At 39.5% G+C, this 26,791-nt stretch overlaps 1 protein-coding gene across 1 annotated transcript in view; it reads left to right on the forward strand.

Moving 5' to 3' along the window:
* Positions 1–26,791, forward strand: part of agbl4 (AGBL carboxypeptidase 4) — a 299,306-nt gene that overhangs the window by 143,933 nt on the left and 128,582 nt on the right. Inside the window, exon 5 of the mRNA XM_086090040.1 lies at positions 25,827–26,043. Coding sequence (XP_085946166.1) covers positions 25,827–26,043 — 217 coding nt within the window. The remainder of the gene's footprint in view (positions 1–25,826; positions 26,044–26,791) is intronic.

Raw genomic sequence — 26,791 nt, forward strand, 5'->3', positions numbered from 1 at the left:
ATCCTGCCATCCATTTTCTGAACCGCTTATAACTCACAAGCGTCACGGGGTGCTGGAGTCCATCCCAGCTAGCTTAGGGCAGTAGGCGGGGTATACCCTGAACTGGTTGCAGGGCACACAGACAAACAATCATCCAGTCATTAACTTTAAAAAAAAAAAAAAAAAAGCTGAAAATATATAGATATTTGTGTCTAGTGTATTGTGAAATGAATAAAAATTCACGGGGTGTTTGTGGGGGCTTGTGTTTGCTGCCCGTAATTGTCGTGGTAACAAAACCGTTCTCCAATAGTTGCTCACGCAGACTAGTTTCAGCGACACATAAAATAAGGTGAGTAAAGTGTTATGAGTCTATAATTCTTGATCCTTGGGGTATCTTGATGAAAGCATGTCACCAACATATTATAAGGACACCTGGGAAATGTTGTAAATTTGCGTAAAAGCCTCAGAGTGCATAATAAAAGCGATTTTGGATGCGTTTACAGTTTTTCACTCTCGCTTGCAAGCTTACTAACTTGCTTTTGCTGTATTACACCACATGCTGAAGTTTTGCATGACTTTTCATCATATTTTCTCCAGGATTTTTGATTGAATTCCAGATGATGCAGCCGTTGGGGTGTTCCAATTTAGAGGTACAACTCTACTGCCGCAAATATCGAGTTTGACTGCTTTGAAACAGAGCATCACGCATTAGTGCATTCAATCAAACCGTGTGTGTATGTGCGTGTCAGTAAATCTAATCGCAGACGTCAGTTTTGAACGTCACTTTCTGCAAAGACCAAATCTCCTTACGTGCTTCATTTGGCAAGGCAGAAAAAAAAAAAACCATCAGCCTTTGAAATGAAATAGATGAACCTATCAAATTAGGGCAACTTGCCAGAAAAGTGCACTTGCTTTGGAAAGAAAAAAGGCATCCAAGGTGTCCTGCATAATTTCATGTGATGGAGTATTATTGGACCATTGGATGGGATAAAAACGCTCAACAGCCAAATGTAAAACACCACAAAACACGTCATCTTTTTTTTTTTTTGTTCATGTTTCAGCTATTAATATGAAAAGACCAATGTTTATTTAAGAAACCCGCATATCTCTTTTGCTCATCACAAATATTCATGTGCGAACAGCCTCAATATGGACATAATGTTCTAATTAAGTCAAGGGCACACATCCCTTTTCATAATCAATGTCCATATTTCATCTGCGGTGATTCCTGACATCAGCATGATTGCTTGTAGCTGGCGCCCCAGCAGGGAGGACAGCCTGCAACGTCGACGTTCACCCCCGCGGCTCCGCTTCTCCTAATCATATTACTACTTTTCACACTGCCCTTTTCACGCATGCAACTTCCTCTCAAATCCCAAAGGAACATGGAAGTGCTGACAATCATCCCTCTATTGTCACATCTGGAACCAACCACCTTCTTTTTTCAGGGGCTTATTTTGACCCGGTTCTGCTGATTGCACTTTAAGAGGACAAATTGGCTGTCAAAGTCACATTGTAATGCTGCACTCTGTATTTTTAGGTAGCAAACACTTGGAGGCTCCTCGTTAATACAATTACAGGGGAAACTCTGGATTTGATCAATAATTGTCGGCCTGTAACGCTGTACGAAGCTGTCCGAAAGTCTATCGTGGTTTCATGTGAAACTTTTTTTAACTTCTTTAATCCGATGATGAAAGTAGAACCAACAATTATTACAAAGTAGGAAAGAAGTAAAAGCTGTCTATTAGGATTCATCTTGGATTAAAGTACTATTGAAAGCAAAAATAAAGATATCATAAACAGATTGGTGTTACCAACCCTGCGGAATTTAAACTGCCATCTATGTTCAGTAATGATCTTTGCTTTCAAATACTGTGGGCTACATGTGCAGAGATTCCAACACCCCCCCCCCCCCCTCGCCCCCTTGTTGTTAACTGTCAATCGAATATCAGTAATAGGTCCCGACCGACGTGAGAATCAACCCTGGTCCTCTAAATCTACAGCAAAATGGTCATTTTGTGCAACCATGTATACATTAGAAAAATGTATGCATTAGTTTAGCATAACCGAATGTTAGCCGCTCCAAGATGACCTGTAAACATGTTAGATTATAGCAAAACTGCTCATTTGCATCAGTAGGCCTTCTATAAACATTGATAGATAGATAAATAAATTACAAAATAGAGGCACTGAAGTTCACCTAAAACAATCAAAAACAATCAGGAACACTGAAATGGTGAGTTCAATACTCCTCATTTCAATACTACTTAGCTATCAGTCTGTTTGCATGTTTTTGCAATTATCTTGACAAGCATGTATACAATTTGAAAAAAATAATAACGATTTTGAGTTCGATTTGTATGCTGATTATAAAATACTGTCAGTTTTTTTTTTCTAGCACGTCAAGTTTTCTCCACAGCTTAGCCTCCATACAAGCACAAGACCACTGACGAGCTGTAGAAAGACTGTAGTAAGAAGAGCTGATTATATGATTGAACTCATCTACAGCGACTTGGCAACTTCTTTGTGCACTCCCAATATGTCAGTACTATCAATATATGCAAACAGTAATCTAGCATAGTAGCAATTAAGAGGAATAGTCCAGGCTTTGCTCTTAACCATGGGTTTACCGTTGTAAACTGTATTTTGTTTCATGCTTTTATTTATTTTTTTTTTATTTTTTTTTTTTACGTTTTCAAAGCTTGTAGCTATTCCATAGTGTTTTATTTACATACATACACATGTATATCATATGTTTGAAGAAAACGTGGATCCTATAGCTCAATACTGTTTTGGATTTCACCCCCCCAAAAAAAATGTCAGACCAAACTCAACAAAAATTGTGTTTCCCAATGCATTGTGGTATGAGCAGTAAAATGTCTGGCGACCAGCTCAGCGGCCTAGTGGTGTCCGCCCTGAGACTGGGAGGTTGTGGGTTCAATCCCCGGCCGGGTCGTACCAAAGATTATAAAAATGGGACCCATTTGCCTCCCTGCTTGACACTCAGCATTAAGGGTTGGAATTGGGTGGTTAGATCACCAAATGATTCCAGAGCGCGGCTCCTGCTGCTGTTCACCGCTCCCTCAGGGGATGGGTCAAACGCGGGGAAAGAATTTCGCCACCACTTAGGTGGATGTGACAATCAGCGGTACTTTAACTTTTAAGATTTGAGCTTTCTTGGTCTAAATAAGGACTTGGTAGAATTGTTGTAAGCCTCAAATCACTTAGTTTGCATGTTCTCGCCGTGCTTGTGTGGGATTCTCTGGCTTCCTGTCACAATACAAAAACGTTCATGCTAGTTTGCTTGAAGACTTTAAATTGTTCCAAGGTGTGAGCGTGAATGGGCCACAGTGTCACCCAAAGTCACTGCGGATCAACTCCTGCTCACCCATGACCTTAATACAAAAAGACAATAGAAAGTGAATGAATGGATGGTAGAAACAAGGTTGAATATGCGTATTGCAAATTTTGAGCAAGGCCCATCGCGTTGTGCTTCGTGAGCTTCCACATGACAACACCTGCCGAATAAGCACATTCTAGCAGCCCGAGTTCGTTTTTGAGTGTGCTACGCATGAATGCGTCAAGACAAGCAGATCTTCAACGTTAGTAATCATCCTCCTGTTTACTGTCTACTCCAGTTGTGTCGTACCAGGATAAAGCATTGCCTGCAGGGCCGCACTACCTGTACATTTCTGTCTTCTTCACTGCGCGAAGCAGAAGTGAGGACTCACATATAACTGTCGAGTTGGTCCGTTCTTATCTCATGTCAGGCCAAACAGCCCTCTGCTGACAAGTGGTATTTGACTCAGTCGGGATGTGCAGAGAGAGAAGCGCGTACGAGAGGCAGACCATTACATTCCACAGCAGCACAATGCTGCCAATCTTTTCATCTGGCACTGACCTCCTTTTGTCTGATAGAATAATCAACATGCGCACGGCAGTAGAGTGAAAATTGCCATTCACTCGCATAAACATGGCAACGGTTAGTCAATCGTCCGCCGGGCTTGTTTTTCTCCCCGTGACAACCATTTGCATAGCTTTGACGTGCTTTGACAATGGTGCTTGGCAAGATGTGAATTATGTGAATGTGTCTTATTAACACAGACCGAGAAAAGGTCATCATGTCTCTTTGTTCCCAGGGCTCTTTTTCTTCAATTAAGACTAATCACCACGGGCCAACATTGATCCAGCCTCTCAATTTCTTCTCATGGCTGAACTCAATGACGTGTGGTAGCTTGTGTAGGCTACATACTATGTAGGCGAAAATAATGGGACACCTGACTCGTACGTCTACAGGATGGGGGGATGGAAAAAAGCGGGTAGTCTTCTGGGAAGATTTTGAAGTGTGCTTAAGGAACCCTTAATCGTGTTTTAGCATTATTGCCAGTGTTGGGCACGTTACCCTAAAAAAGTAATTTGTTATAAGTACAAATAGCTTATTATAAAAAGTCAAAGTTACTGCTTTGTAAAAGTGATTGGTTACTCGACAAAGTAACTAAAGTAACTATAATAATATATATATTTTTTTTTGACATTTTAACCAGCAAATCACATTACCGCACGATAACGGAGTTGCTCCAATGGGGAAAGTAATTAATTAGATTACTCCGTTACTACAAAATTAACACTATTAGTAATGCCATTACACTTTAACTCCGTTATTCCCAACACTGTTTATTACAAATCCAGTTAGTGAGAATGGGACAAAATTCTACTACTACTGCTACTACTAATAATAATAATAATAATAATAATAATGCAACTTTTTCGTTCATAAAACTATAAGTATTGACCATTTGCACCGACGTCACGTAATCACATGACTGCCCTATGACGGACGGCGGAAGGAAATGATTGTTGAATGGAAGTGGACGTGACCCGGAGCAACTTAGCGACTGTTATTTTACAAATTAAAAGTTATTATTGCCCATAGAGCCATGGAATCTATTACTTCAACCAAAGGTCGCCTGTCAGTCAAAGTTGCACATTTAGTCGGGACTCATAGAGCGCGATAGTTACTTTAGTTGGAGATCGCTAGTTTGAAAACAGCCCCTTACCTTCTGTTGCCTGCTGTTTTTTCCAAGTTAATTAAATCGCCGGAGTTCACAGCGCACGACCTGTATCATTATGTAGTCAATGCGGCTTATGCCGTCCAGTGTCCCCGAGTGGGCGTTCCCATGAGGGCTGTGATGTCACGTGCAAAAGGTCAATAGCAAATGTTATTTTTTTCCCATTTCATTTAATTTCAATCATTTATCATATTCATTTGTAAAATAAAATAAGACAATATCATGCAAAAGAATATTCTTCGATGTTGAATGAAAGGGAGCAGAAAGAAAAGTCGATGTTTATTTTACCTGGGCCTGTTTTAGGACAGATGTACGGCCTCTGGATGCTTCTGTAACCCGCGGGGGGGTTTCCCTCTGTGTTGTGTCTTGATCAAAAAATTGAGTCAAGTTTGGTCTCACTGCGTATTTATTTTCCACAGCATAAAAGAACAATGAGCACACCCGCGACGTCCTCGCTAGCTCTCCTCAGCCACATCCAGTGCGAGAGTGCATAAACAAAAACCCCAAATGGGCAAAGAAATGACAAACATCATTCCCGTGCGCATGAAACAACAATGAGTACACGCTGGCTCTACTGAAGGTCAAACACTATTCTCAGTAAAAGGCGCGCTAACCACCGTTAGCAGCATTAGCTCCATTTGACGACGGACGACGGCTCAAAAATGTCACCTCGCGAGCACAACACTAGCTAGTAAGCACGGAAAACATCCTTAGCAATAGACTCATTAACATGGTGCAACCCAATTAATATAACAACAAGTTTTTTATTACATTAATCGTCGCGACTATCCGGGAGAGAGCGGCGTACGTGTCTTAGCGAGAGTGGCCGGGGCTCGCGCACGTAACGTGACGTTTACAGTGCAGCCGTCTTCCGCAGCACGCACACCGACTCATGTCCTCTCATGCACAGGTCATAACAATAAAAGTATTCATATTTTATTCCAAATATAATGAGTGCTTTTGGCGAAATGAATAGATCACTGTAACCTGTCACACTTCACATGGTACAATACATCCTTCCTGTATTTTTTTTCAAGATTTAAGACTAGATGTGTAGACTAGCAACAAGATTTTAAAATCTATTGTTTGACTCGCAGGAAGCAGGTGTAGTGATTTCATAGAAGTGGTCCAATAATGTACCCTTGTGGAACTCCGCATGTGATATTTGTTTGCTCAGACTTTGGACTACCAAGTGAGGCAAAGTAGTCCCTATCTTGCAACAAATGATGTTTAGTGACAGGCTGACCAATTAAATATTTTTCCACTAAAACCAAATTATGTGTACCCACTTTTTGTGACATTCTCTTTTGAGATTATTTTTTTTGCCTTTAGGGAACACGGATATAACGTTCACACCCATAATATGGTACCCGCACTGCAATAGCTGGTACTTTGTTATGCAGCCTCCCCATTGGCTGCACTGTCTAGCTGCTTTTGAATCAAGTCCAAGTGGTAGTTGCATAAGTGAAGAATGGTGATTTCCAGATGAAATGCCTTGAATTTGACGAGAAAGCGAGTCCCAATACTTTTGTCCACACGACAGCGTGAAGCAGAGCGATGCAGAGGATTCGTCATATATGTTCCCGTGCGTGTGTGTGTAAATTTCACCGCCATCCTGTGATCTCCAGCACACGGAATGATTTACCTTTGTAGCGTAATGGAGCAATTTCTCTCTCTTCTTTCCCTTCCCCGTCTCTCCTTTTTCCTCCTCTTTCAATCTGCAGTAAAATATTCTCCCGTTTAGCTCTGTGACAAGTCATCTGTCACTCACGAGAGCGAGGGAGGAGGCTCGTCTGATGGATGAGCGTGTACCTGTATGCCCAAGTGTGTGTGTGTGTGTGTGAATGAGAGAGAATGCTGAGGCACTTTAATTTTTGAGGCTGTGGTTATTTTTTTTTTCTAAAAGTAGTGATTGGTAACATCACAAACAAATCAATTGTGTGTGTGTGCGTATGTGTGTGTGTTTTGGGGTGGGGAAATGAATGGCTCCCCGGAGACGGAAATAAAATATTCATCTTGTGTCAGCTTTAGAGCAATAAACAATAACAATGAGAAGCAACTAGTCTTATTTGTGGCTCACTTGTTCCCCCAGCCTTGTCATTTGTTTGTTCGCAAAAAGACAATTATTATTCTGTGTGCAGACGCATGACTCGGGCTGACATGATGCACTCTCAGCAATTGCCTTCCAAGGATACCAGTGGAACATTCTGTTTGCACGCTTCAAAATGGCACACATGGTCTGCTTTCTACCCTCTATGTAAAAATGCAATGAGGTTATTGCTTTTGATTGGAAGTCCTGCTCCTGTAGTCTCATTTGACCCCTAAAATGTGAGCGGGTGCAAGTAAAATTTTCACCTACCCCATCCAGGATTTGATGTCCAGGATACAGTTAAAAAGAGGCTAATGACGCTGCCAGATGGGAGCGTATACTGTAAACATTAAACAATAAAGGACCTAAAATTGAGCCCTGGGGTACTCCATTACATAAACTTCAATTTCCTTCATTCATCATACTTCGATTTGCTCCCCCCCCCCCCTTCTTTTTAGAGTTTTTCTGGGACTGTGTTTTTTGAAGAGCACAAGTGATAGCAAAGTGTAAAACTGTGTGTGTGACTGTAAAACTAAATACTTCAGCTATTATTGTAGTCTTTATGCACATCTCTGTCCTGTCCGCTGAGTACAAGTGGGCTAAATAGACAATAAGAACACAATTTTTTTTAAATACATTTTATATATCCTGAATATGTCAAGATTCATGCTGGGTTTTCTTTTTTTCTTTTTCTTTTTTTAAACAGAGATTTTGTTGGAAAAACAAAAATAGGCGCATATTTGAGTTAACACCAGCAGGTATACCTAATCGTGTGGCCATTGATGTTCTCTGTTCAGTCCAAGCAGGATTATGCAACCACAGGGACAATTTCCACTGACCTTTAAGGAGTGTAGCCAAGGAAAAAGCCATTTAATTCCGGGGCGGATCCATTTAACCTTGCAGAGAATTTAAAGCTTTAAGATTGAAAAGATATTCCCCTCTGTCAGCAGCCACTCCCAAGTGAAAGACAAGACAAACATTAAATGAAGCTTTGATGTAACTTTCCAACTTGGAGGTCCACCGGCTTCATGCGTGACACATTGGAATAGCTTTCATCTCAGCTCCACAAGTGCACTTTAAACACAGGTTTTAACAATTTTCTTAGAAGTACATTATCTAAAATGATTAGCAGTTGTTAAAGTATTCTTTATTCCTCGGTCTCGCTCGCACTCTGTTCTCCAATCATATTAACAAAAGTCAGCTAGCTTAATGCTAACATATAATATGTAGACAGGCTAACGGAAAATAAGGATAAATATTATGGTAAATTAAGGAATCGTCAAACAACTGTTACTTTTACACACATAGAGCAGCATCATATACAACGAACGCAATTAAACATTGTATATATAAACACCAAATGATTCACTGTACATTTGACAGAAGAATATGTTGGCCATAACAGTGAGACGAGGAATGGAACGTACACTGATTTCACGCCTTATTATATATTACAGTTCAGATAGTTTTTTTGGTTGTTTTTTTTGTTTTTGTTTTTTCTCGATGTGGACAGTTTGATTTCGAAATGGATTAAATCAATCTCCGTTATGTCCTATGGGGGAGAAAAAAGGTTTGTATGAACCTAAAATAAAGCCTAAAATATCACACAGTTGCTGCCAGCCTGAAATGCTGCATACTATCCTTCAGGCCATACTGTATTGTATATTTTCCTTCCAAACGCTCTGCACTTTGAAACTATAAAATATAAGCGCCATATGACATATGCTGTACTTTTATACTTGTTTTCTGTATTTATATTTAACATACAACAGGCAGCTGCGTTTTCCAGTTGGAATGATTGGCTCTCTTGTCTTTTTTTTTTTCTTTTTTTTTTTTCTTTTTTTTTTTGAGAGCCATAAACCTTTAAGGGCAGTGCGGCTCTGGTTGTTGCTGCCACAGACTCTTTTCTGTAATAGCCTGTAATTCCTTCTGTCTAGTGTAATCACCAACATGGCTTGACACACACACACACACGCATGGACCCACGCACGTACACACAAGAGAGAGCAAATCTCAAAGCAAGTGAAAACCAGTGGGAAATTTTGGACAGCTAAGTCAGACAGCAGTCTTCACCATGTGGTTATTACACAGAATGAGGAGAACAAGTTTTGGAGGAAAGATGTTCATTCGCGCCAGTAGACTTTCAGAAACTTTACCAACCGATGCCAAGTTGCAATTTTGTACCTTTTTGCACTTTCTCTTAGGGTGTCACTACATTGCCCCTGTTTAATGAAAATAATCCATATTCAAATTTTGTGAACATTAAACAGTATACACGTTTTTTATACACAGGACGTATAAATATTAGGGCTGTTCTGATCAGGGTTTTATGCTGCCGATATCATTCGTTCATAAGTGACATCGGCCAATACTAATTCCGATCACAATTTTCAATTTTAAAGCAGCTCACTAACTATTATTTTACAAATGGATTAATCTGTCAATTATTTTTTCGATTGATGAATCAAATAACAAAATACACATTCTATACTAATTTCCATACCTTTATGATACAAACACAGGACATTATTTGGAATTGACAGTGCAGAAAATGCACAAACATATAATATGAATTAGTTAATGGTTTGATCTGTAATGTGTTAAGGAAAGAGGGAGCGGACATTACACAGCATTGATCGAAATATGCCGATCATGTATTTTTCCACGGAAATCGATCAATGGCCGATCGATCGGAGCGCCACTAATGAAAATGTATTTAAAAAATATAATTTGGAGTAAGGTAGATATATTGACAATGTACAAAAATCTATTTTTTTTATCTGAAAAATGTGTGGATTTTTTTATAATTATTTTGTAACCAAAGAAAACCCAATTCATTATTTTTTTAACTACAAAATTACAATTTTGGATTGATAATTTTTAATAAAAAAAACATTTTAAAGCTTTTATTTTGAATTATTTTTTGAATGATTGTGGTGAAAAGAATGTCACATAAATATCCAGTATAAATAATGTATACATATTTTCAGTCATTTGTGGTAACAAGGTAAAAGAGTTTAGAAACCCTCAAAAAGCAAACAAAACTAAGATTCAAATTTGACTCGGTGACAGGGTACGTCTGAGTGAAAATGATTGGCTTTTGTGTGTGCTTTGCGATTGACTTGCGACCATTCCAGGGTGTAGTCTGCCCTATGTCAGTTAAAAGAGACCCCAGCTCCCTGCAACCCTGAATAGGATAATCAGTACCGAAAGTGTCGCACACTTTCCATGCTGAAAGATGCTGGTAGTGACGTGTGTGTCCGATCGTGTTTGTGTGTGAAGAACCCGTGTGTATTGGAGGCAAGCGCCGGTGCAGGTGCCAGACTCGCCCCACCGCAGCCCCCGTGGTAGACGGAGAAGTTAATTGGCGGCATCTGGCTGTCTTGAGAGGCCAAGTGCTCGTCCATTCCACCCGGTTTCTTCCTCCTCCGTCTTTCCCTGCAGCACACTCCCCACCTGTGTGTGACGCTGGCACACACATGGGGACACCAGTTTGTGGATTTGTTTGTGTGTGTGACTGATCTACTCGGGGTATAGAAGCAGACAGGGCAGCGAGGCCCCCAGCTGCCGCTATTGTACCAAGGGAAAATGCGCACAGACAGGCTGGCATCTTTGTGCCAGAAAGACCAGCAGGAACGGGGGGATGGGGGGGGGATGGGGGGGCACAGAGAGTGAAGATGGAGGTGATATTGGCAGCAGAGAAATAGAGAACGTGCCAGTGCTATTGTGGCTAATAGTCTGTCCGTGATCATGATGCTACAAGTGACCACCTCAGTGACTTGATCTCACTTACTAGACAGTACTTGTGATAAAAGGATGCTAAAATCACTAGGTAAGGTAAGTAGTGATTGTAATATTCCCAATTTGGACACCTGGAGAGGACTTGAGTCACATAACTTGACTCGAGTCATCCATTTTAGTTTTTTTATTTTCTAGGGCTAAAACTTATAAAAGTCTTGTCTTGACTTTGACTTGATAAGTCATCATGTGTATATTTGAAAATATAATTTCAATGGAGTGTGCCTTTTGTTTGTGAAATAAAAGAAATGTTTTGGTGTCATGGACACCGCAAACCTGGCAACCCTGGGCACCCCCATGTTGTGAGGCAAGTTAGTGCCAAGACAAAAATAAACACTTTTGGATTCAAGTATTTGATAAAAGCAGTGAAATACAAAATGTCAACGTTTGTAACTCGAAGATAAGTGACACGACATCGCCGTCTAACTTCCGTTACGATGAAAACTGCAGACACAAAGCTAGGTTAGCTTCATTTAGCTCAGCAGCAACTGGTCAAGAATTGACGAAGCTTCGTGCCATTTGGTGGGCGGCATGGCTCAATGGTAGAGTGGTTGTCTTGCAACTTGGAGGTTATGGGTTTGATCCCATGCCTTTGTGACCACGTCGAAGTATCTTTAAGCAAAAGACTGAAACCCCAGTTGCTCGTGATGCTGTGTCATCAGTGGGTGAATCGGTAGCCAAATGTAAAGCGCATTGAGGGCCTTGTAAGGTGGAAAAGCACTGTATAAAAGGAAGTACCATACCATTTACCTTGGGTGACCCAGACGTCCCGTTTTGGCCAGGACAGTCCTGATTTTGAGCCTTGGGTCCCGGGTCCCAGTGGATTTCACCAAAATAATTGTTTTGTCCTGCTATTACGCGGGACCCGTCCTAGCATCCCATATTGTTTCCATGTGTATGTCAACTACACAGTTGTCCTAGCGATTCATACGATAACCCAATTAAAAGGAACTCAACTGTTTAATTCCTTCCTATTTACTTCCAAATTCACGTTTGCGTTCTCATTTGCCGCTTAGGCCTACTTGCCGTCGGGAGAAGTGACACCACCGGAAGTGCCTTGGCGGCCATGTTATGTTGATACTTTCTCTGTGCTGCATTTTCACAAATTTTTTCTGTCTTCACTACAAAAATGTCAGTTTATGTCGTACGATTGTACCAATAAGTCATATGTAAGTGTGTTAGTAGCAGGCGGTGACTGGAACTACAAGTACTTCCTGCTTTCACATCTAAGAATCATGGGAAATGTAGTTATACTATACAATGCGCTTGTCAGTCGCTACAACGTAAACTTGAGACTTGCAACTTGCACATATCTGACTTACTTCCACATCCGTTGTATAGGAATTGTTGGACTATCATAAAAATTATATATACATATATATATTATCTAATTTGCTCCCAAAAACGTATAAAAACATTCTATTTTAAATATTGCCATGGTCCCAAAAACGCATTTAGACATTTTGTTTTGTTTTTGTGCTAGAGCATACAGCAGGCTTTGATTCAGCCTCTGACCTGAAGAGGTCGCTTAAAGCAATGGTAGTTATTACAAAAAACGGCCAGCAGGTGGCAGCAGAGTATAAGAGATCAACTAGGGCCATGTTGCAAAAAGGCTTTTTACACTAGTGTTTTAAACAGACGTGTGAATAATGATGAAACTTAGCTATAAGTACTTTTTTTTATCTGATGAAAGTAGGGACTCCAATCTTTCTTTTGGTAGGTTCCATGTTTTTATAGCAATAGAACACAATATTCTGTGGGTCTTGCAAAATCATTCAAAATCCAGTAAAACAGTCGGGAGCAAAGGGGGTTGCTTCAGTGTGTCAATGAGTTAATGGATGTCATACTCAATACGAATCTATCAAAAAAAAACTTGTTTGAGAGTCACTTTAATAAATTAAGAAATACCACCTTTGTTAGCTTCAAGCCAAGCAGGCAAATAATTGCAACAAAAAAATTAATAAATAAACAATACAACTTGGACAAAGGATTACATAGGATTGGCCTTTTCCATTTCTTCTAAACATCAACAACAGAAGCAGGTGATCTCATCTCTGCGCAGGATTTACGTGATATCAGAATGTGTCACATGTTGCATAGCCTGCCTGAGAGAATCATCTCATCAGTCGGTGTGACCTCACCACACACACACACACACACACACACAAACGTACGCACTCAGGAGGATACATGAGTTTGATGCGGAATCCGACATCAGCCGTCTGACTCACTGTGGGAGTCACACACGGTGAGATCACGAGCTCTTTTCTTCTCCGCTCACGTTTAGCGGGGATGATATTCCTCAATGTGCTTGGAAGCTACAGCTAAGAGTGGCTTGTGTCTCAGCAGTGCAACAGTCACGTCAATTCCAACAAGCTGCTTCTCAGGTGGGGAGAAGCTGGCGTGTCGTATCCTGGCTTGGTCCCTACTGCCTTGAGACATCATTTTTTTATGATTCAGTCTTCATGGCGCCAAGCTGTCTGCGCAGACCGCCGTTACACACCCGCGCACACGCACCGATAATGCAGTGGGAGTATAATGTTGCACCCTGGGAAATGCTGCATCACACAATTAATGGACGGACGGTTCCTCTTGTTTACCGCAGGGGCTTAACGCTCGTCGTTTTACACCAGGAGGGTCTATTCGATATTCTTTCCGTGACTGCATGTGTGTATTTAATCTGTACCTCCACCCGGACCGCCCCATTATTCCAAATGAATGCGCACCTGCCCTGTTGCCCACGGGGGAGCGGTGGCGCCACAGTGGCGAGGGCACAGTGATCATCTGCTTACTGCTAATTGCCACAGTGGCCCACAACACACAGAGGAGCAAGTGGTTTATGTTAGGCCCAACTGACTAGCATCAACCCATCAGCCAGTAATACAGCCGCACTATGTAATTACATTTGTCTGTTACAAGCTGTGCACTGACCAGGGGCGTGACCAGAATGACAAAAACAAAACAAAAATACCAATCATAGGTTTAAAAAAAAAAAAATGACAGGATTTATTGAGTGTTCAACAGGGATCCTAACGTACCAACAAAAGATCACAGCAAAGCAATACAAGATACAGTAGGGCTGTCCCAAGCGATTCTTTTTCAATTTTCCGATTAATCTATCGACTATCTTTACGATTAGTCGATTAGTCTGACAATTAATTTTTCAACTAATCTAGCGATTACTTTTGGGTTAATGTAGGGCTGTTCGATTATGGAAAAAAAATAATAATCATTATTATTTTGGTAATAATTTAAATCAGGATTATTCAAATGATAATTTTTTGGGGTACAAAACAAGAAAATGTTTAAATCTTCAAACAAGTGATTAATATTCAACATCTCTGCAGCAACTACATGGATACGATGGACTGGATTTGCTTAGGCCCCCTAGCTGACTAATATTGTAACAAAGTAACAAAAAGTAAGTAAAGCACCCTACACACTTGAACTATTTAGTTCCTGTCTGTTTATTATCATGTGTAGCCAAGGAAATATAACTTCCAAGTACGCCTACTGGACACTGCAGGATGTACACCTGCACGATCTCCATCTAATGAGATCCACTCAAAACAGACTATAATCCTTGTCACAGTTGTTTATTTCACAGTCGTGACTCACTCTGCTTTAAGACTTCAAAGTGAGAATGATGAAGTTTGAGAAAAAAAAAGTCTTCCCTTGACGTTTTATATTACCCTGGGTTCTTTTTTTATTCATTTTAATAAAAGCTACATACATGTAGCTGCTGTCTTGCAATTAAATATGAGCTGCACATTATTATTAGTACCCAGTGATATGAAAGACAGTATAGTGTAATGATGGCTTTCTAATTTTAATATTTAATAATACTGCATGCGCTCACTGGATTGCTGTTCACTCTAATAGAGTCCGCCATCAAATTCTAATCATTTAGATCTCCACTGCCAGAGAGAGGTATTAAGAGTGTCTCTAAGATTTTGTTTGTACCTAAAATGGTGGGTCGTGTACTATTTATTTTGAATTTAGAATAAATACTCCTCTAAAATCAAGTTGAAATTTTCATTCCATGACTTCATTAGTTATTTATGTGGCCCTCTTCTGGTCTGTCTGGACACTGTCACACTGCTACATTTGAGAAAATAGTCCTATTCAGCTTGTTAGCCTACACAGGCACACACAAAAATAAAATAATCAATAGCTGCAGTTGTGTAATAACTAAAACTCCAAATAAATTGCATGTAATTGTATCAGAGCTTATTTACTGGTACTTTTATATTGTGAAGTATAAAATAGAATGCAGGTGCATCTCAATAAATTGGACTAATGGAAAATATCATTTATTTCAGTAGTTCAATTCAAAAAGTGCAGCTCATTTATATATATTCTATATACGCAGAGTTTAACATTTTGTACCTTTCATATGTTGTAGTGGGAATCTCAAGAAATAATCACAATGATGTTCAATGTAATTAAGAAAATAAAAAAGTTCCTGCATTTCATGAATCTGCATAATATATTTGTTTCTTCTCTTTTTTTTATTTTTTATTGAACTGCTGAAATAAATGGAGTTTTTATCTATCACCTGATATATGGCAATGTGCCTGTAAGTTTAAGAGCGTCTCCAAAAGCAAACATAAATTCAATACATTAAAAGCATGATAAGAAATGTGCGCAACAGTTTGACAGTCATGACTGCAACATCTAGCTTCATAAACCCCCGCCCAAGTATTTTTCGGATGATTTATTCCAAGGAAGAACACAAATGTTCAAAACCATTTTTTTTTCTTCTTCAATCCAACATAAATACCAAGGGGGGAAAAACAACACGACGATATGAGTCACCAGAGAAGATGAATTTCCATGCACAAGGGCAAACAAAACAGATCATACGAGGATAAACAGCTCCGCTTATGTACTCGGTATTTAACATACAGCGGCAGCCCAACAAACTAGCATCCTCCCTTGAGTGCTTTATTTAGATGAGAATCTGAGATTTATGACTGCTCTCACTGTGTTATGGAAATGTCGGCTGCATATATTCCCAAGTCAGGTGGAAGTCAGCGGGTGTGATGTGATTGCAGCCAACATGAGTTCCAATGTTGACGTTGACGCCTGTGGGATTTGTTCAACAAAGTCATTAACTAATCGAGGCGGCAATAATCAATATCGGTGCAAACATCGGACATGTGCAAGGTATTAGGAAGCTGCATGATGCCTTTGCATACGTTGCAGGTGACGGCGTGTCCTTTGAATGCCATGAAAAGGCTTTATTCCGACCTGAGAACTGTTTTAAATGTCATCTGGAAATATGTGACACTATCAGCGTTCTTATTGGAGGAAAGTCAGTTTAGCAAAAAGAAGAAGAAGAAGAACTTACTGCAGGGTGCTTACAAATCAATTCCCTGTTTTTTAAATATTTGTGAATTTATTGTAACTTGCAAAGTTGTAAAGTTTTTCCTTTAATGTGTGACTTTTTTTTTTTTTACTTTTATGTACTGAATGAAAATTGAAAAATTGAAGCTGTGTGGTTAGAAAACATTTTTGACCGGCAAATATGTTTAAACGTATTTGCAAATACGATCAAACATACTTGTAGCCTGAATGCTAACAACTTGGCAATATTTCCACAATACCACAAGGTATTGACTTCAAACTTTGCAAATATATACAGTATGTTTAAACATATTTAAATCAGTTCAGGCGTAGTACGTTTGAATGCATTTGCACGTACTTACTTGCAAATATGTTTAAATATATAAAAAAAAGCATGTTTTCCTACGGAAGCGTATTGCATTCACTTGAAAAAAAAAATCCTGTTTTTCTGGCAGATTTTTTTGGGGGAGCGTTGTTTTTTTGAATATTATTTTCCCTGTTTTTTTAAATATTTTTTTTCTCTGTTTTTCTGAATAATTGTTTTCTGTTTTTCGGAATAATTTTTCCCTGTTTTATAAAATATTTTTTTTTCAGGTTTTTTTCCAGTTTTTTTTCTTTCTGTTTATCTGATTTTTTTTTTTTAAGGGGTTTTCCCTCAGAGATTAGAGAACAAACCACAATACAGTATACACATTCATTCCTTTATTGAGAGCCAGTAAGTAAACATGATACGGAAGCATATTGCATTCACTTGGGGAAAAAAAACTCCAGTTTTTCTGACAATTTTTTTTGGGTTGCTTTGTTTTTTTGAGTATTTTTTTTTTATTTTCTGTTTTTCTGAATATTTTTTTCAGTTTTACAGAATTTTTTTTTCCTGTCAAAAAAATATTCAGAAAAACAGGCTGAAAAAAAATATTCAGAAAAACAGGAGGAAAAATTATTCAGAAAAACGGGGAAAAAATATTAAAAAAAAAAACAAGAAAAAAATTATTTAAAAAAACAGATTTTTTTTTTAACAGGGGAAAAAAATATTTAAAAAAACAACGCTCCCCCCAAAAAAGTAGTCAGAAAAACAGGACTTTTTTTTTTTCAAGTGAATGCAATACGCTTCCGTAATAATGGGGGACAAAAATGTACAAAAAAAGTTTTAAATTTGCACGCGCGCAATTCAATACCCTTGCAGCCATACAAGTTATTATATATTTACTTTACATTGGCAGTTCCACGCTTCCATCAGAAATGACTTAGTACATAGATGTGGATTTCTTCATTCTTTGTAATACCTTGAAGGCAGAAATGTATCTCACCATGATGCAAAATTAAATCTGACCAGTTACTAGTGTTTGGGAGAATGTTGAAGTTTGAACCTCTTGAAATCCTAACCCTTTCAAAGTAAAATAAATGACTGTGACGAAATGGATGAGACTTTCCCCAAATGAATCCGCTAAAACCCGGTTCCAATGTATATCATTTTCAAATGATTTGGCTTTACATTCAGAAATGTGTCTGCTATGTAATTGAGGAAATAGTCAACAAGCATCCTTGATTAGATTGCGATGGACTTTCGATTGGTTTCAAATGGTTTCAAATGTACTCCTAAATTAATTGACATTCAATCTTATCGAGCGAATAAATACGCTGTCCCACCACATAACATATACAGCAGGTCTACCAAAGTGTAGCACAAAGCACAGGTTGCCTAGTAACAGTGCCTCCCCAATGCTTCATTTGCATATAAAAAGAAGACTGATGCCTCAAGAAGTGATACGCCGTCATGTGTACACACACATGAATATACATACACATGTGGTAGATTACTTGGAAGTTGTTGTTGATGTTTTCGAGGTGACTTGGAGCACAAAACAAGGACGTGGGCCCACGTTTGACAACAATAAGCCAACCTAACATCTGTCCTCGTTTCAGTTTGCCAAGAAGCATCGGCCCTTCGGTTATAGATGTAGCTACGTCGAGGGAATAAAGAAATGTGTCATTGGGTGCGAAATGTTTGCCAAACTGACTATTTGCCTCAAATGAGCTGCTGGGGATCTGCAGAGCAGGACAGCTGCACAAGCTTATTTGAAAACGCGTAACCTTCCTAACAGTTGACGGGATGAACGTTTGACAAGCTTGGATGAGACAACGGCGAGGCGGACAATATAAAGGAAGTGCGTATGTATGCACGTGTGTGTGTGTGTGTGTGTGTGCTATTTTCATCCTGGTTGCCTTTGTCTGTGAGAGTGCTCGGAGAAGCTCTGACTGATGTGTCCTCTACGCTTGATTGATTCCGAAATATAGACAAGGTGTCGCATGTGCGAAAGCTACCAATTTATAAGCCTTCATCTTCAAACTTCAAGACGTCTGCCCACGCCGTCAATATGAGAGCTGAAGTTCAGAGCTAAAGATGGTGATGTCTCGCGAAAGGCCAACTGTGTCAAATCCTCGGCAGGCTACGTTGTCTTATTACATCCACCAAGCAGAAAAGCAAGGGGTATTGCTTACACCCGCGATAGTTGCTTAATTTTGTGTTAGCTAGCAGGATTAGGGTACGCCAAAACAACACAGCTGATTTCCAATTTTTCATAAAAGTGGGGGTACATTTATTGTACAGTACATAGCAAGAAACCAGAATGATTTTCTGGTCATGATGAATAATTACAGAGAACGCATATACGTCGCAGCGCTAGCAATACCAAGCTAGCCTTAGCATTGTAAACAAGCCAATGTTAGCTACATCTGCTACATTGGTAGAATGGCTTTGTTTTTTGTAATAGAATTATACTTATAACACTGAATGTATAATCAGTTAAAAATAATAATAATAATAAAAACAGATGATAAACCTGTTATTGAAGTGCATAGTTATGATGAATAAGCATAGAGAACGCATATATACGTAGCAGCCCTAGCAATACCAAGTTAGCCTTAGTATTGTAAACAAGCCAGTGTTAGCTACAGCTGCTACATTGGTAGAATGGCTTTTTTTTTGTAATAGAATTTTACTTATAACTCAGAATGTGCAATCAGTTAAAAAAGTAATAATAAAAAGACATGATAAACTTGTTGATAAGCTACTGAGGGTTGAACATTTGCGACGCTAGCGGAATTTTTTTTTTGTCAGGGTTTGGTCAAGATTCGCTAAACGTTTGTTCTCTAAATGTTCGCCAGACATTCACCAACAGTTTTAAGGGTTTTTCTTGTTGCAAGGATTTTTTTTTTTAACATGTTTGCTATGTTTGGATAGCATCGCAAATGTTTACTCCCTAAAGTTCCAAAGATGGGACCAGGGAGGGCTTTTTTTTTTTCTAGCATCAAAAATGACAAAATGTGGCGTTGTTGTTTTTTTGGGTGAGTGAGTGAGTGAGTGAGTGATAGCAAATCCTTCTTTAGTTTGTGTTGCACATCTGAATAAAGATGTGCTTAGAGGAATTAATGTTATTAATGGAACCGTCAACCACCGCCACAGAATGCAAATGGAAACGCTAATTCACGATCCAGCACAGCAGGGCTTCACGTCACTTTGTGGGATTGCTTGTAGCAAAGAAGATTCATTATTATGATATTTTGGTGAGAAGCTGTGTGTCTTTTTTGGCATGGAGTCACATGGAGCAGACAGGACAGTTTGCTGCAAGTTACCGTGTTGAGTTGACATTTCATCCGTGTAATTTTCCTCTGGTACTTTTCTGTGTTTTTAAAACCTCCCTTGAGACTTGGCAGAGCTCCTCCATATCTTGCCATTTTCTATAGCACTTGTTTTCTATTCCAGTTTCTGTGAGGACCCTGGACTGATCTCCAGTAAAATGCAGGGCGGGTATAGCCAAACATTTACACTCACATTTAAACCTACGGGCAATTTAGTCTTAAATTAGCCTAACATGCTTGTTTTGGGAATGTGAAGTGAAACAGGATGTTGATGTGCAATAGTGATAAATGTTCTTTATCAAGACTCTTTTGTGATCTCTGATCTCTTGCGTCCATAATTTTGTGTCTACTTTATGTCTGCTTTGGTCTACTATTTATTATTCTCTTTGTTTTATTCCACTCAGGAAGTTAACTCATCTCATGACCTTGATCAAGCTCGTTCGGTGTGAGCGTGTATAACTGCGGATTGTTGTTTGTGTGTGTTTGTTTCTTTGTAATCACTGAATTGTAAAATCATGTGTGAGCTCCTTATCATCTGGGAGGAAAAGTGTCTATTTTTTTTTCTTTGCCCTCATCCCACTTTGTGATAATTCTGTTTGCGAGCGACGGCACTGTACCACGTCTAGAGATGGGCAGGGGAGAAGGTACCATTTAGATAAAACAAATTGCCAGCTGCCAAAAAGAAGCAGCCACTGCTTAGATTAAACCTGGGGGACTGTGTGTGTTTTCCTCAAGCTTTCTTTCTTTCTTGTTTTTCTTTTCGATGTTTACATTTGTGTGTGCGGCTGTGTTTATTTAAAGCTGGTACACCTCCTCGCAGTCTTCAAGCTGGCCTTACGGGCAACCACTTTCCATATGAAGTCAGAGAGCATTTTTCCCTGGTCTATAACTATAATGCCATGACAAGCCGCAGTAATTAAAATCAATAGTCAGGACTTTTTCAGTCTTCGGCAAGGTCAGGCAGCACCCCGTTGAGTGGAAGAAGTCGAAAATGAAAGCAATTTCTCCAATAGGCGAAGAAATGTGTAAAGAGATGGCTTTTGATCAGATTTCAATGAACATGCCCCATGGGGGTGGCTGGCGTCTCCGTCAGCTTTTAGTACTTTTTGAAGTGTGTTGACCTTGCAAGGAACCAGGATTCTTGAGACAACAGGTTTGAAATCAGATGCATTTTGCTCCAAGCTGATTATAAGACTGCATGAACATCCGCCTCCCAGTAAGTCAATGCTTGGCCCTTTCAGTTGGGAATTTATATATTCTCCCCTGTTTTTGTGCGTTTCCTCTTGGTGCTCTGCATTACCCCTACATTTGTTCAAAGGAAAGTTTGCAATTTATATATATATATGGAATACTAGTTTTTAGGTCTGTGCCAAAAATCTAATTTAGTACGATTCAGAATCGATTTTAAATGTCCCAAAATCGATTTTATTTAAATAATTTTATGCTGTCTTCCCTTTGTTTGTGTGTGCCTTTATTGGGAGCGCTGTTCGTGTAGTACCTGATGTGGCCACTTAGGGGCAGTGTGGTTCCACGCTGTCTAATACACTGTTAAGTTGTAGCCACATTAGAGAGTAGAAGGAAAAAGTCACAATCAAGTTATTCCAATATAAGTTGTTTTTTGCAGCGTGGAGCCGTTCTTTTGAGTGATAAAAGTGCCGCGAGTAGCACACTCGTTAGCATTAGCGAGTCAGACTGGAGTAGATCATTACAATTCCTTGAACATCTACAAATTGAAGCAAAAATCATTGTCAATCAAATCATTTTGAATTAAAAATCGTTCTTAATCGAAAATCGGCTCTGTATCGAATCGCACACCCAAAAATCGGAATCGAATCATGAGACATTCAAAGATTACCACCCCTACTAGTTTTCTACGTATAAAGGGTCAAGGGTTGTGCACTGTCTAAGAAAAGAATAGCACATTGTGAGCTGACTTGAGTGCCAGTTATCTGTTTTGCACAAGTACAATTTTTCAACTTCATATATTTTGAAACAGGCGTACATAAACAAATTCTAGCAACAAATTATGTGGACTCGTTAGAGGAGAGATTCGGGCATCTTGTCATGCCTCATTCACTGCTCTGTCAAGCTAACTTTAAATTAGAGTAAGTATTAGCCAACATGGTAGTTTGGGGCAACTTGTCTCAGTCATTTGGGGGTTTGTTGTCACATATGCAAAGAATGGGCCAATGAAAAATGCACCTCTGGCAACTCTGTTTACGTATGCCAGAATTGTTCTTCAGATGATGAGTCTGAAAAGTGAGGAAATTTGTTTGCCAGGTTTTGTTTAAACATTTATTTTCCAGTTGCTGGAACTACAGTATGCCCACATGTCAGGATTGTTTTAAGTTTCATAATGAACCATCCGTCCATTAACCAAAATGCTTAATTTTTTTAAAATTCAATTTATTCTCAAATTTCCAGTTTAATGGAAGCAAAACCGACATTTGAGGCTGAAAGCTATGACCTACATGAAAGTTGTTCCTAAGGATTCTAATCTATTTCATAATATTTTAGGTTGAAGTTTGCTCACTATATGGTAAATGTTCTAGATCAATGATAAACAATTTATCTGGCTGTAAAAACAAAATAACAGGAGAATAAGGATAATTATGTCCTTGTTTTATTAGTTGCAAAATCCAGTGTGACATCTTACCCCATCTAGTGTGACAACTTACCCATTGGTGGGGCAACACAAAAAATATACTTTGACTTTGGTATTTCATCTGGTGTACATTTAGTTTATTTAGGATGCATTGATTCCAATAAATGTATAAAAGTATAGCCCCGGTCTCCCCTACTAGCAGCCAATGTTAAGCAGCAACTTATACTGTAGTTAAAACTTAAAAAATATCAATTACTACACCTATTAACGGGGTTATTTTTGTTGCTGTTGTTCTATGGTGCCTTGTTAATTAAATTTGCCACCCACTGCAGAGATACTCAAATGCAAATCCATTCGCCTCTCAATGTTCTTTCTCGCCCAATCTTCTTTTTCTTAAAGTGAATAGTTCAGCTTTTTAGTTTGTTTATGCGCAGCACTGTCAATTGTTACAAAGGGTACCAAAATAACTGATGTGTGCCGTCCCATCGGGGTACCAGGTGCAGGAACGGAGTACGGTACGTAAAGGGAGTAGTACCTAGACGCATTGCAGTCTGTTGATTTTCCAACAGAGAATGGCCACTGCCTTTGACAATAGGAAAGGATTAGAAGAACAAGCGGAGGTAACCTGAACTGAACTCTAAAGGTGGCTTTTATCTGTCGCCTATTCTGATACATTATGTGCCTGAACGAACACATCAAACTGTCTTTTCCTCCCCAGCCTCCTTCCTCTGGGCTGAGTCAGACAGAGAAGTTCAGAGAGTTAGCGCTGAGCAGCCTGTCCTGTTTGTTGATTGTCAGGCCCCGTTCCTATCACAAAGCCGATACCATCTTCATCTCGTCTGGTGCCAGAAATGCTCGCTCACTACAGGCGGCCCACAGCCGCTACATACGCAGCTAACCCGCCATCCCTTCCCGCATATCAAGCCCGCATCTGCCATCTCCCCACTCTCTTATCTTCTCCTTATCTCCTCATACCACCTTTCTTCCTGATCCAAACACCCCAAACCCATCAATCAGTCATCTCCGTCCTCCTTTATCCCCTTCTATCCTCGCATCTGCGAGACTTTTCGCGGCGGAACTGTTTTCCCCAATGCGTGGACTTTTTACCGTCGCAAACCCTCGGAAAGTGACAGCGCTGCAGATATTCGGAGGAAAGCGCTAAAAATGACGAGGTGGGAAGGGATGCGCTGGCAGTCACGTACGTGTAGGTCTGCTACACCCTTCACGCTGTGTCTCGGTGGAGTGAGTGGGGGAAAAAGGAAGACAACGTCAAACGGGTGAAGGGTGCGAACAGAAAACATGTGGCGTAAGCAGGGAAGTTGTGTGCACTGCGGTGATGCCGGCCCGTACCCCATTGATTTTGCATGAGGTGCGAAGAGCACCTCTGCTTTATTTAGCTCAGGGCCGAAAGATGACACAGCGTGGATCTCGCGGGCCAGTCAAGTCGTCACGACGAAGGAAAACACAAACACATATTGTATATGCTGTTCCTAAAACGCTCACGATGTTGGCCTACGGTGGCACTTAGCAACTAGGTACTTAATAAGAAACAAAACAAAATCACATTGTTCAGACATTTACCAATACCTAGGCAGGACGTAGGGGTTGTAAAAAAATAAATAAATACAATAACTCTGTGACACTTTATAACAAATATCCGTTATAACTAGTTAATAGAGCACTAGTCAATTGTTCATTAATTAATTCAGTTATTTACTAACAGTTAATGAGAAATAGTTGCAACTTAAGAATGTTTCAATAACATATATAAACTATTAACTGATACTCAACAAGTCACTAGCAATTTACTAATAGCTTGTTCATGATCTATTACTCATTTAGTAGATATAGTTATAAATCATTAACTATAACTCATTATCCAACAGTTTATTAATGATATACTAACTATCTATAAGCAGCATTATAAACGTTAACAAAAAGTTCACCAAACGATTGCCAATATTTTAAGTGTTTTTTTTCCTGTCGCAAGGAAATTCAGGAAAAACTGTCTGTGACCACTGAAACTGTTAGCGAACGTCTTTGTGACCTTGAACGAACCCTGACAAACCCTGACAAGAAATCAATATCCACTATAGTGATAGGACGTATGGCTCTTTGACGGGAGCCGTTCAATCAGGAACCGTTCAATTAAAAGAGCCGTTCAAAAGACTGGCTCTTTTATACTTTTTAGCATTATTTTGAAGCATCAATGTTTTACTGGTGATATCAACACCGAGGTTAGTGATACATCGCAATTCATGTCATAGTTAGTGTACAGTATACTTTAAGTGTATAGGAGTTAGTTAAGACATTAAACATGGTCTTCTAAAATATTTTACGGCTCTCTATAATGACTCGGTTCCCATCGTTCACATTGAAGAGCCATTCAAAGGACTCGATTCGTCACATCACTAATCTGCTATGCTTGCAAACACTTGTGTTCGCTGCTCAGCTGGATATGAGCTTCTTCTTTTTTCACTTCCATGACTGAAATGTTACTTAAATATGTCTGTATAATGTGTTTTTTTTTAATAAATAACCACAATTTATTTCCGATTGATATAATTTCCAGTGTGAGCATTGTTTGAAAACCCCAATAGAATGTAAGGGTAGCAGTTTCTCGTCCGTTTTGACGATCAAGCGATTGCTAAAAGTCAAGTCAAGTCAACCCTGCCACGTTTTTATTTGAACAAATTCCGTCACAAGAAAAGAAAAGAAAATGTGATCAACTGATAAACATCAAGCTCTGCCTTTGAATGTCATCACATGTGCTGTCATCAACTGCTGATGGCATTCATTATATAGTTTTATATATATATATATACATATATATATATATATATATGTATATATATATATATATATATATATATTAGGGGTATTAGAAAAAATTGATTCGGCAATATATCGCCATATTACAGCGCGCAATTCTCGAATCGATTCGATATGCGGCCGAATCGATTTTTAAACAAAATATTCAACAAAACGTCTTACTTAGAGTTAGGATTCACTTCTTACAGTGTCCATAAACAAGTTTACTGATTAGTATTTTCTAAATGTGAGTAAAAAAAAAAAATAATCGCAATAATCAATTTATAGATTTGTATTGGAATTAATCGGTATCGAATTGAATCGTGACCTATGAATCGTGATACAAATCGAATCGCCAGGTACGAGGCAATTCACACCCCTAATATATATATATATATATATATATATATATATATATATATATATATATATGTATGTTCCCATCTCATTCTATATAGTTTTGCTTATTTTCCCTTGTCTTTTGCAGGCAGAGGCTTCCCGCCAAAAACGTGTACTACTACCGCTGCCCGGACCACCGGCGCAATTATGTCATGTCGTTTGCCTTCTGCTTCGACCGAGAGGACGACGCGTACCAGTTTGCCTACTGCTACCCTTACACCTACTCCCGACTTCAGCACTACCTGGCCAGCCTTGAGCGCAGGAACCTTCCCTACCTGCGGAGGGAGCAGCTGGGGCTCAGCGTGGTGAGTTGCCGGGTGGGAGGGAATTAAGCGTTTGAGGTGTTTATGGAGCTGCAGCAGGCAGGTCAATGTTTGGGTTGAGTGTGTGTGTGTGTGTGTGTGTGTGTGTGTGTGTGTGTGTGTGTGTGTGTGTGTGAGCCGGGACTAAAAAGTGCCAGATTGGTAGTTTGGGTGCACTTGGTGGCCATAACGTCAGCCTCTCATGTTATCATTACCAATGTTGCTCGCTAGGTTATAAGCCCCTAGTCGTGTGTTTGTGTGTGTGTGCGTGCGCGTGACTGGATGTGTCATGCACGGAGCTCTCACCTCTGCAGTAGCAGCTAGTGTATCATGCGCGTCGCCTCCAGTCTCGTCTGCTCTTATCAAATAATTGTAGGAGAAAAACTCATTAGAAATGCTTGAGAGATTACGACTTTTTGCTTGTGTCCTGCTAACATTTGTCAAGGAAAGCTTGCCTTCACGAGGGGGGGGGGGGGGGGGGGGGGGGGACTATGAACGTATCCCCATTTGTAAGGTGCGCTTGACCATAAAATTGAGATAAGGCTCTGAAATCATAACATGGAAATGGTTAATGATGATGGTGTTATAGTTCACACCTATTTGCCGGGGAGAACTGAAATATGTGATGATGTTCACTTTGCTATTTTGGGGGTGATTTCTAAACTGCATAGTGAATGGTGTTTCACCTTTTCAGTCCAAGAACATCCTGTTCAAGATGTCTGCCTTTAAAAAGATAATATTGGTCAGTTTT

The sequence above is a fragment of the Leptonotus elevatus genome, chromosome 11, assembly GCF_054856555.1.
Source record: "Leptonotus elevatus isolate MCC_2025b chromosome 11, RoL_Lele_1.0, whole genome shotgun sequence".
Lineage (NCBI taxonomy): Eukaryota > Metazoa > Chordata > Actinopteri > Syngnathiformes > Syngnathidae > Leptonotus > Leptonotus elevatus.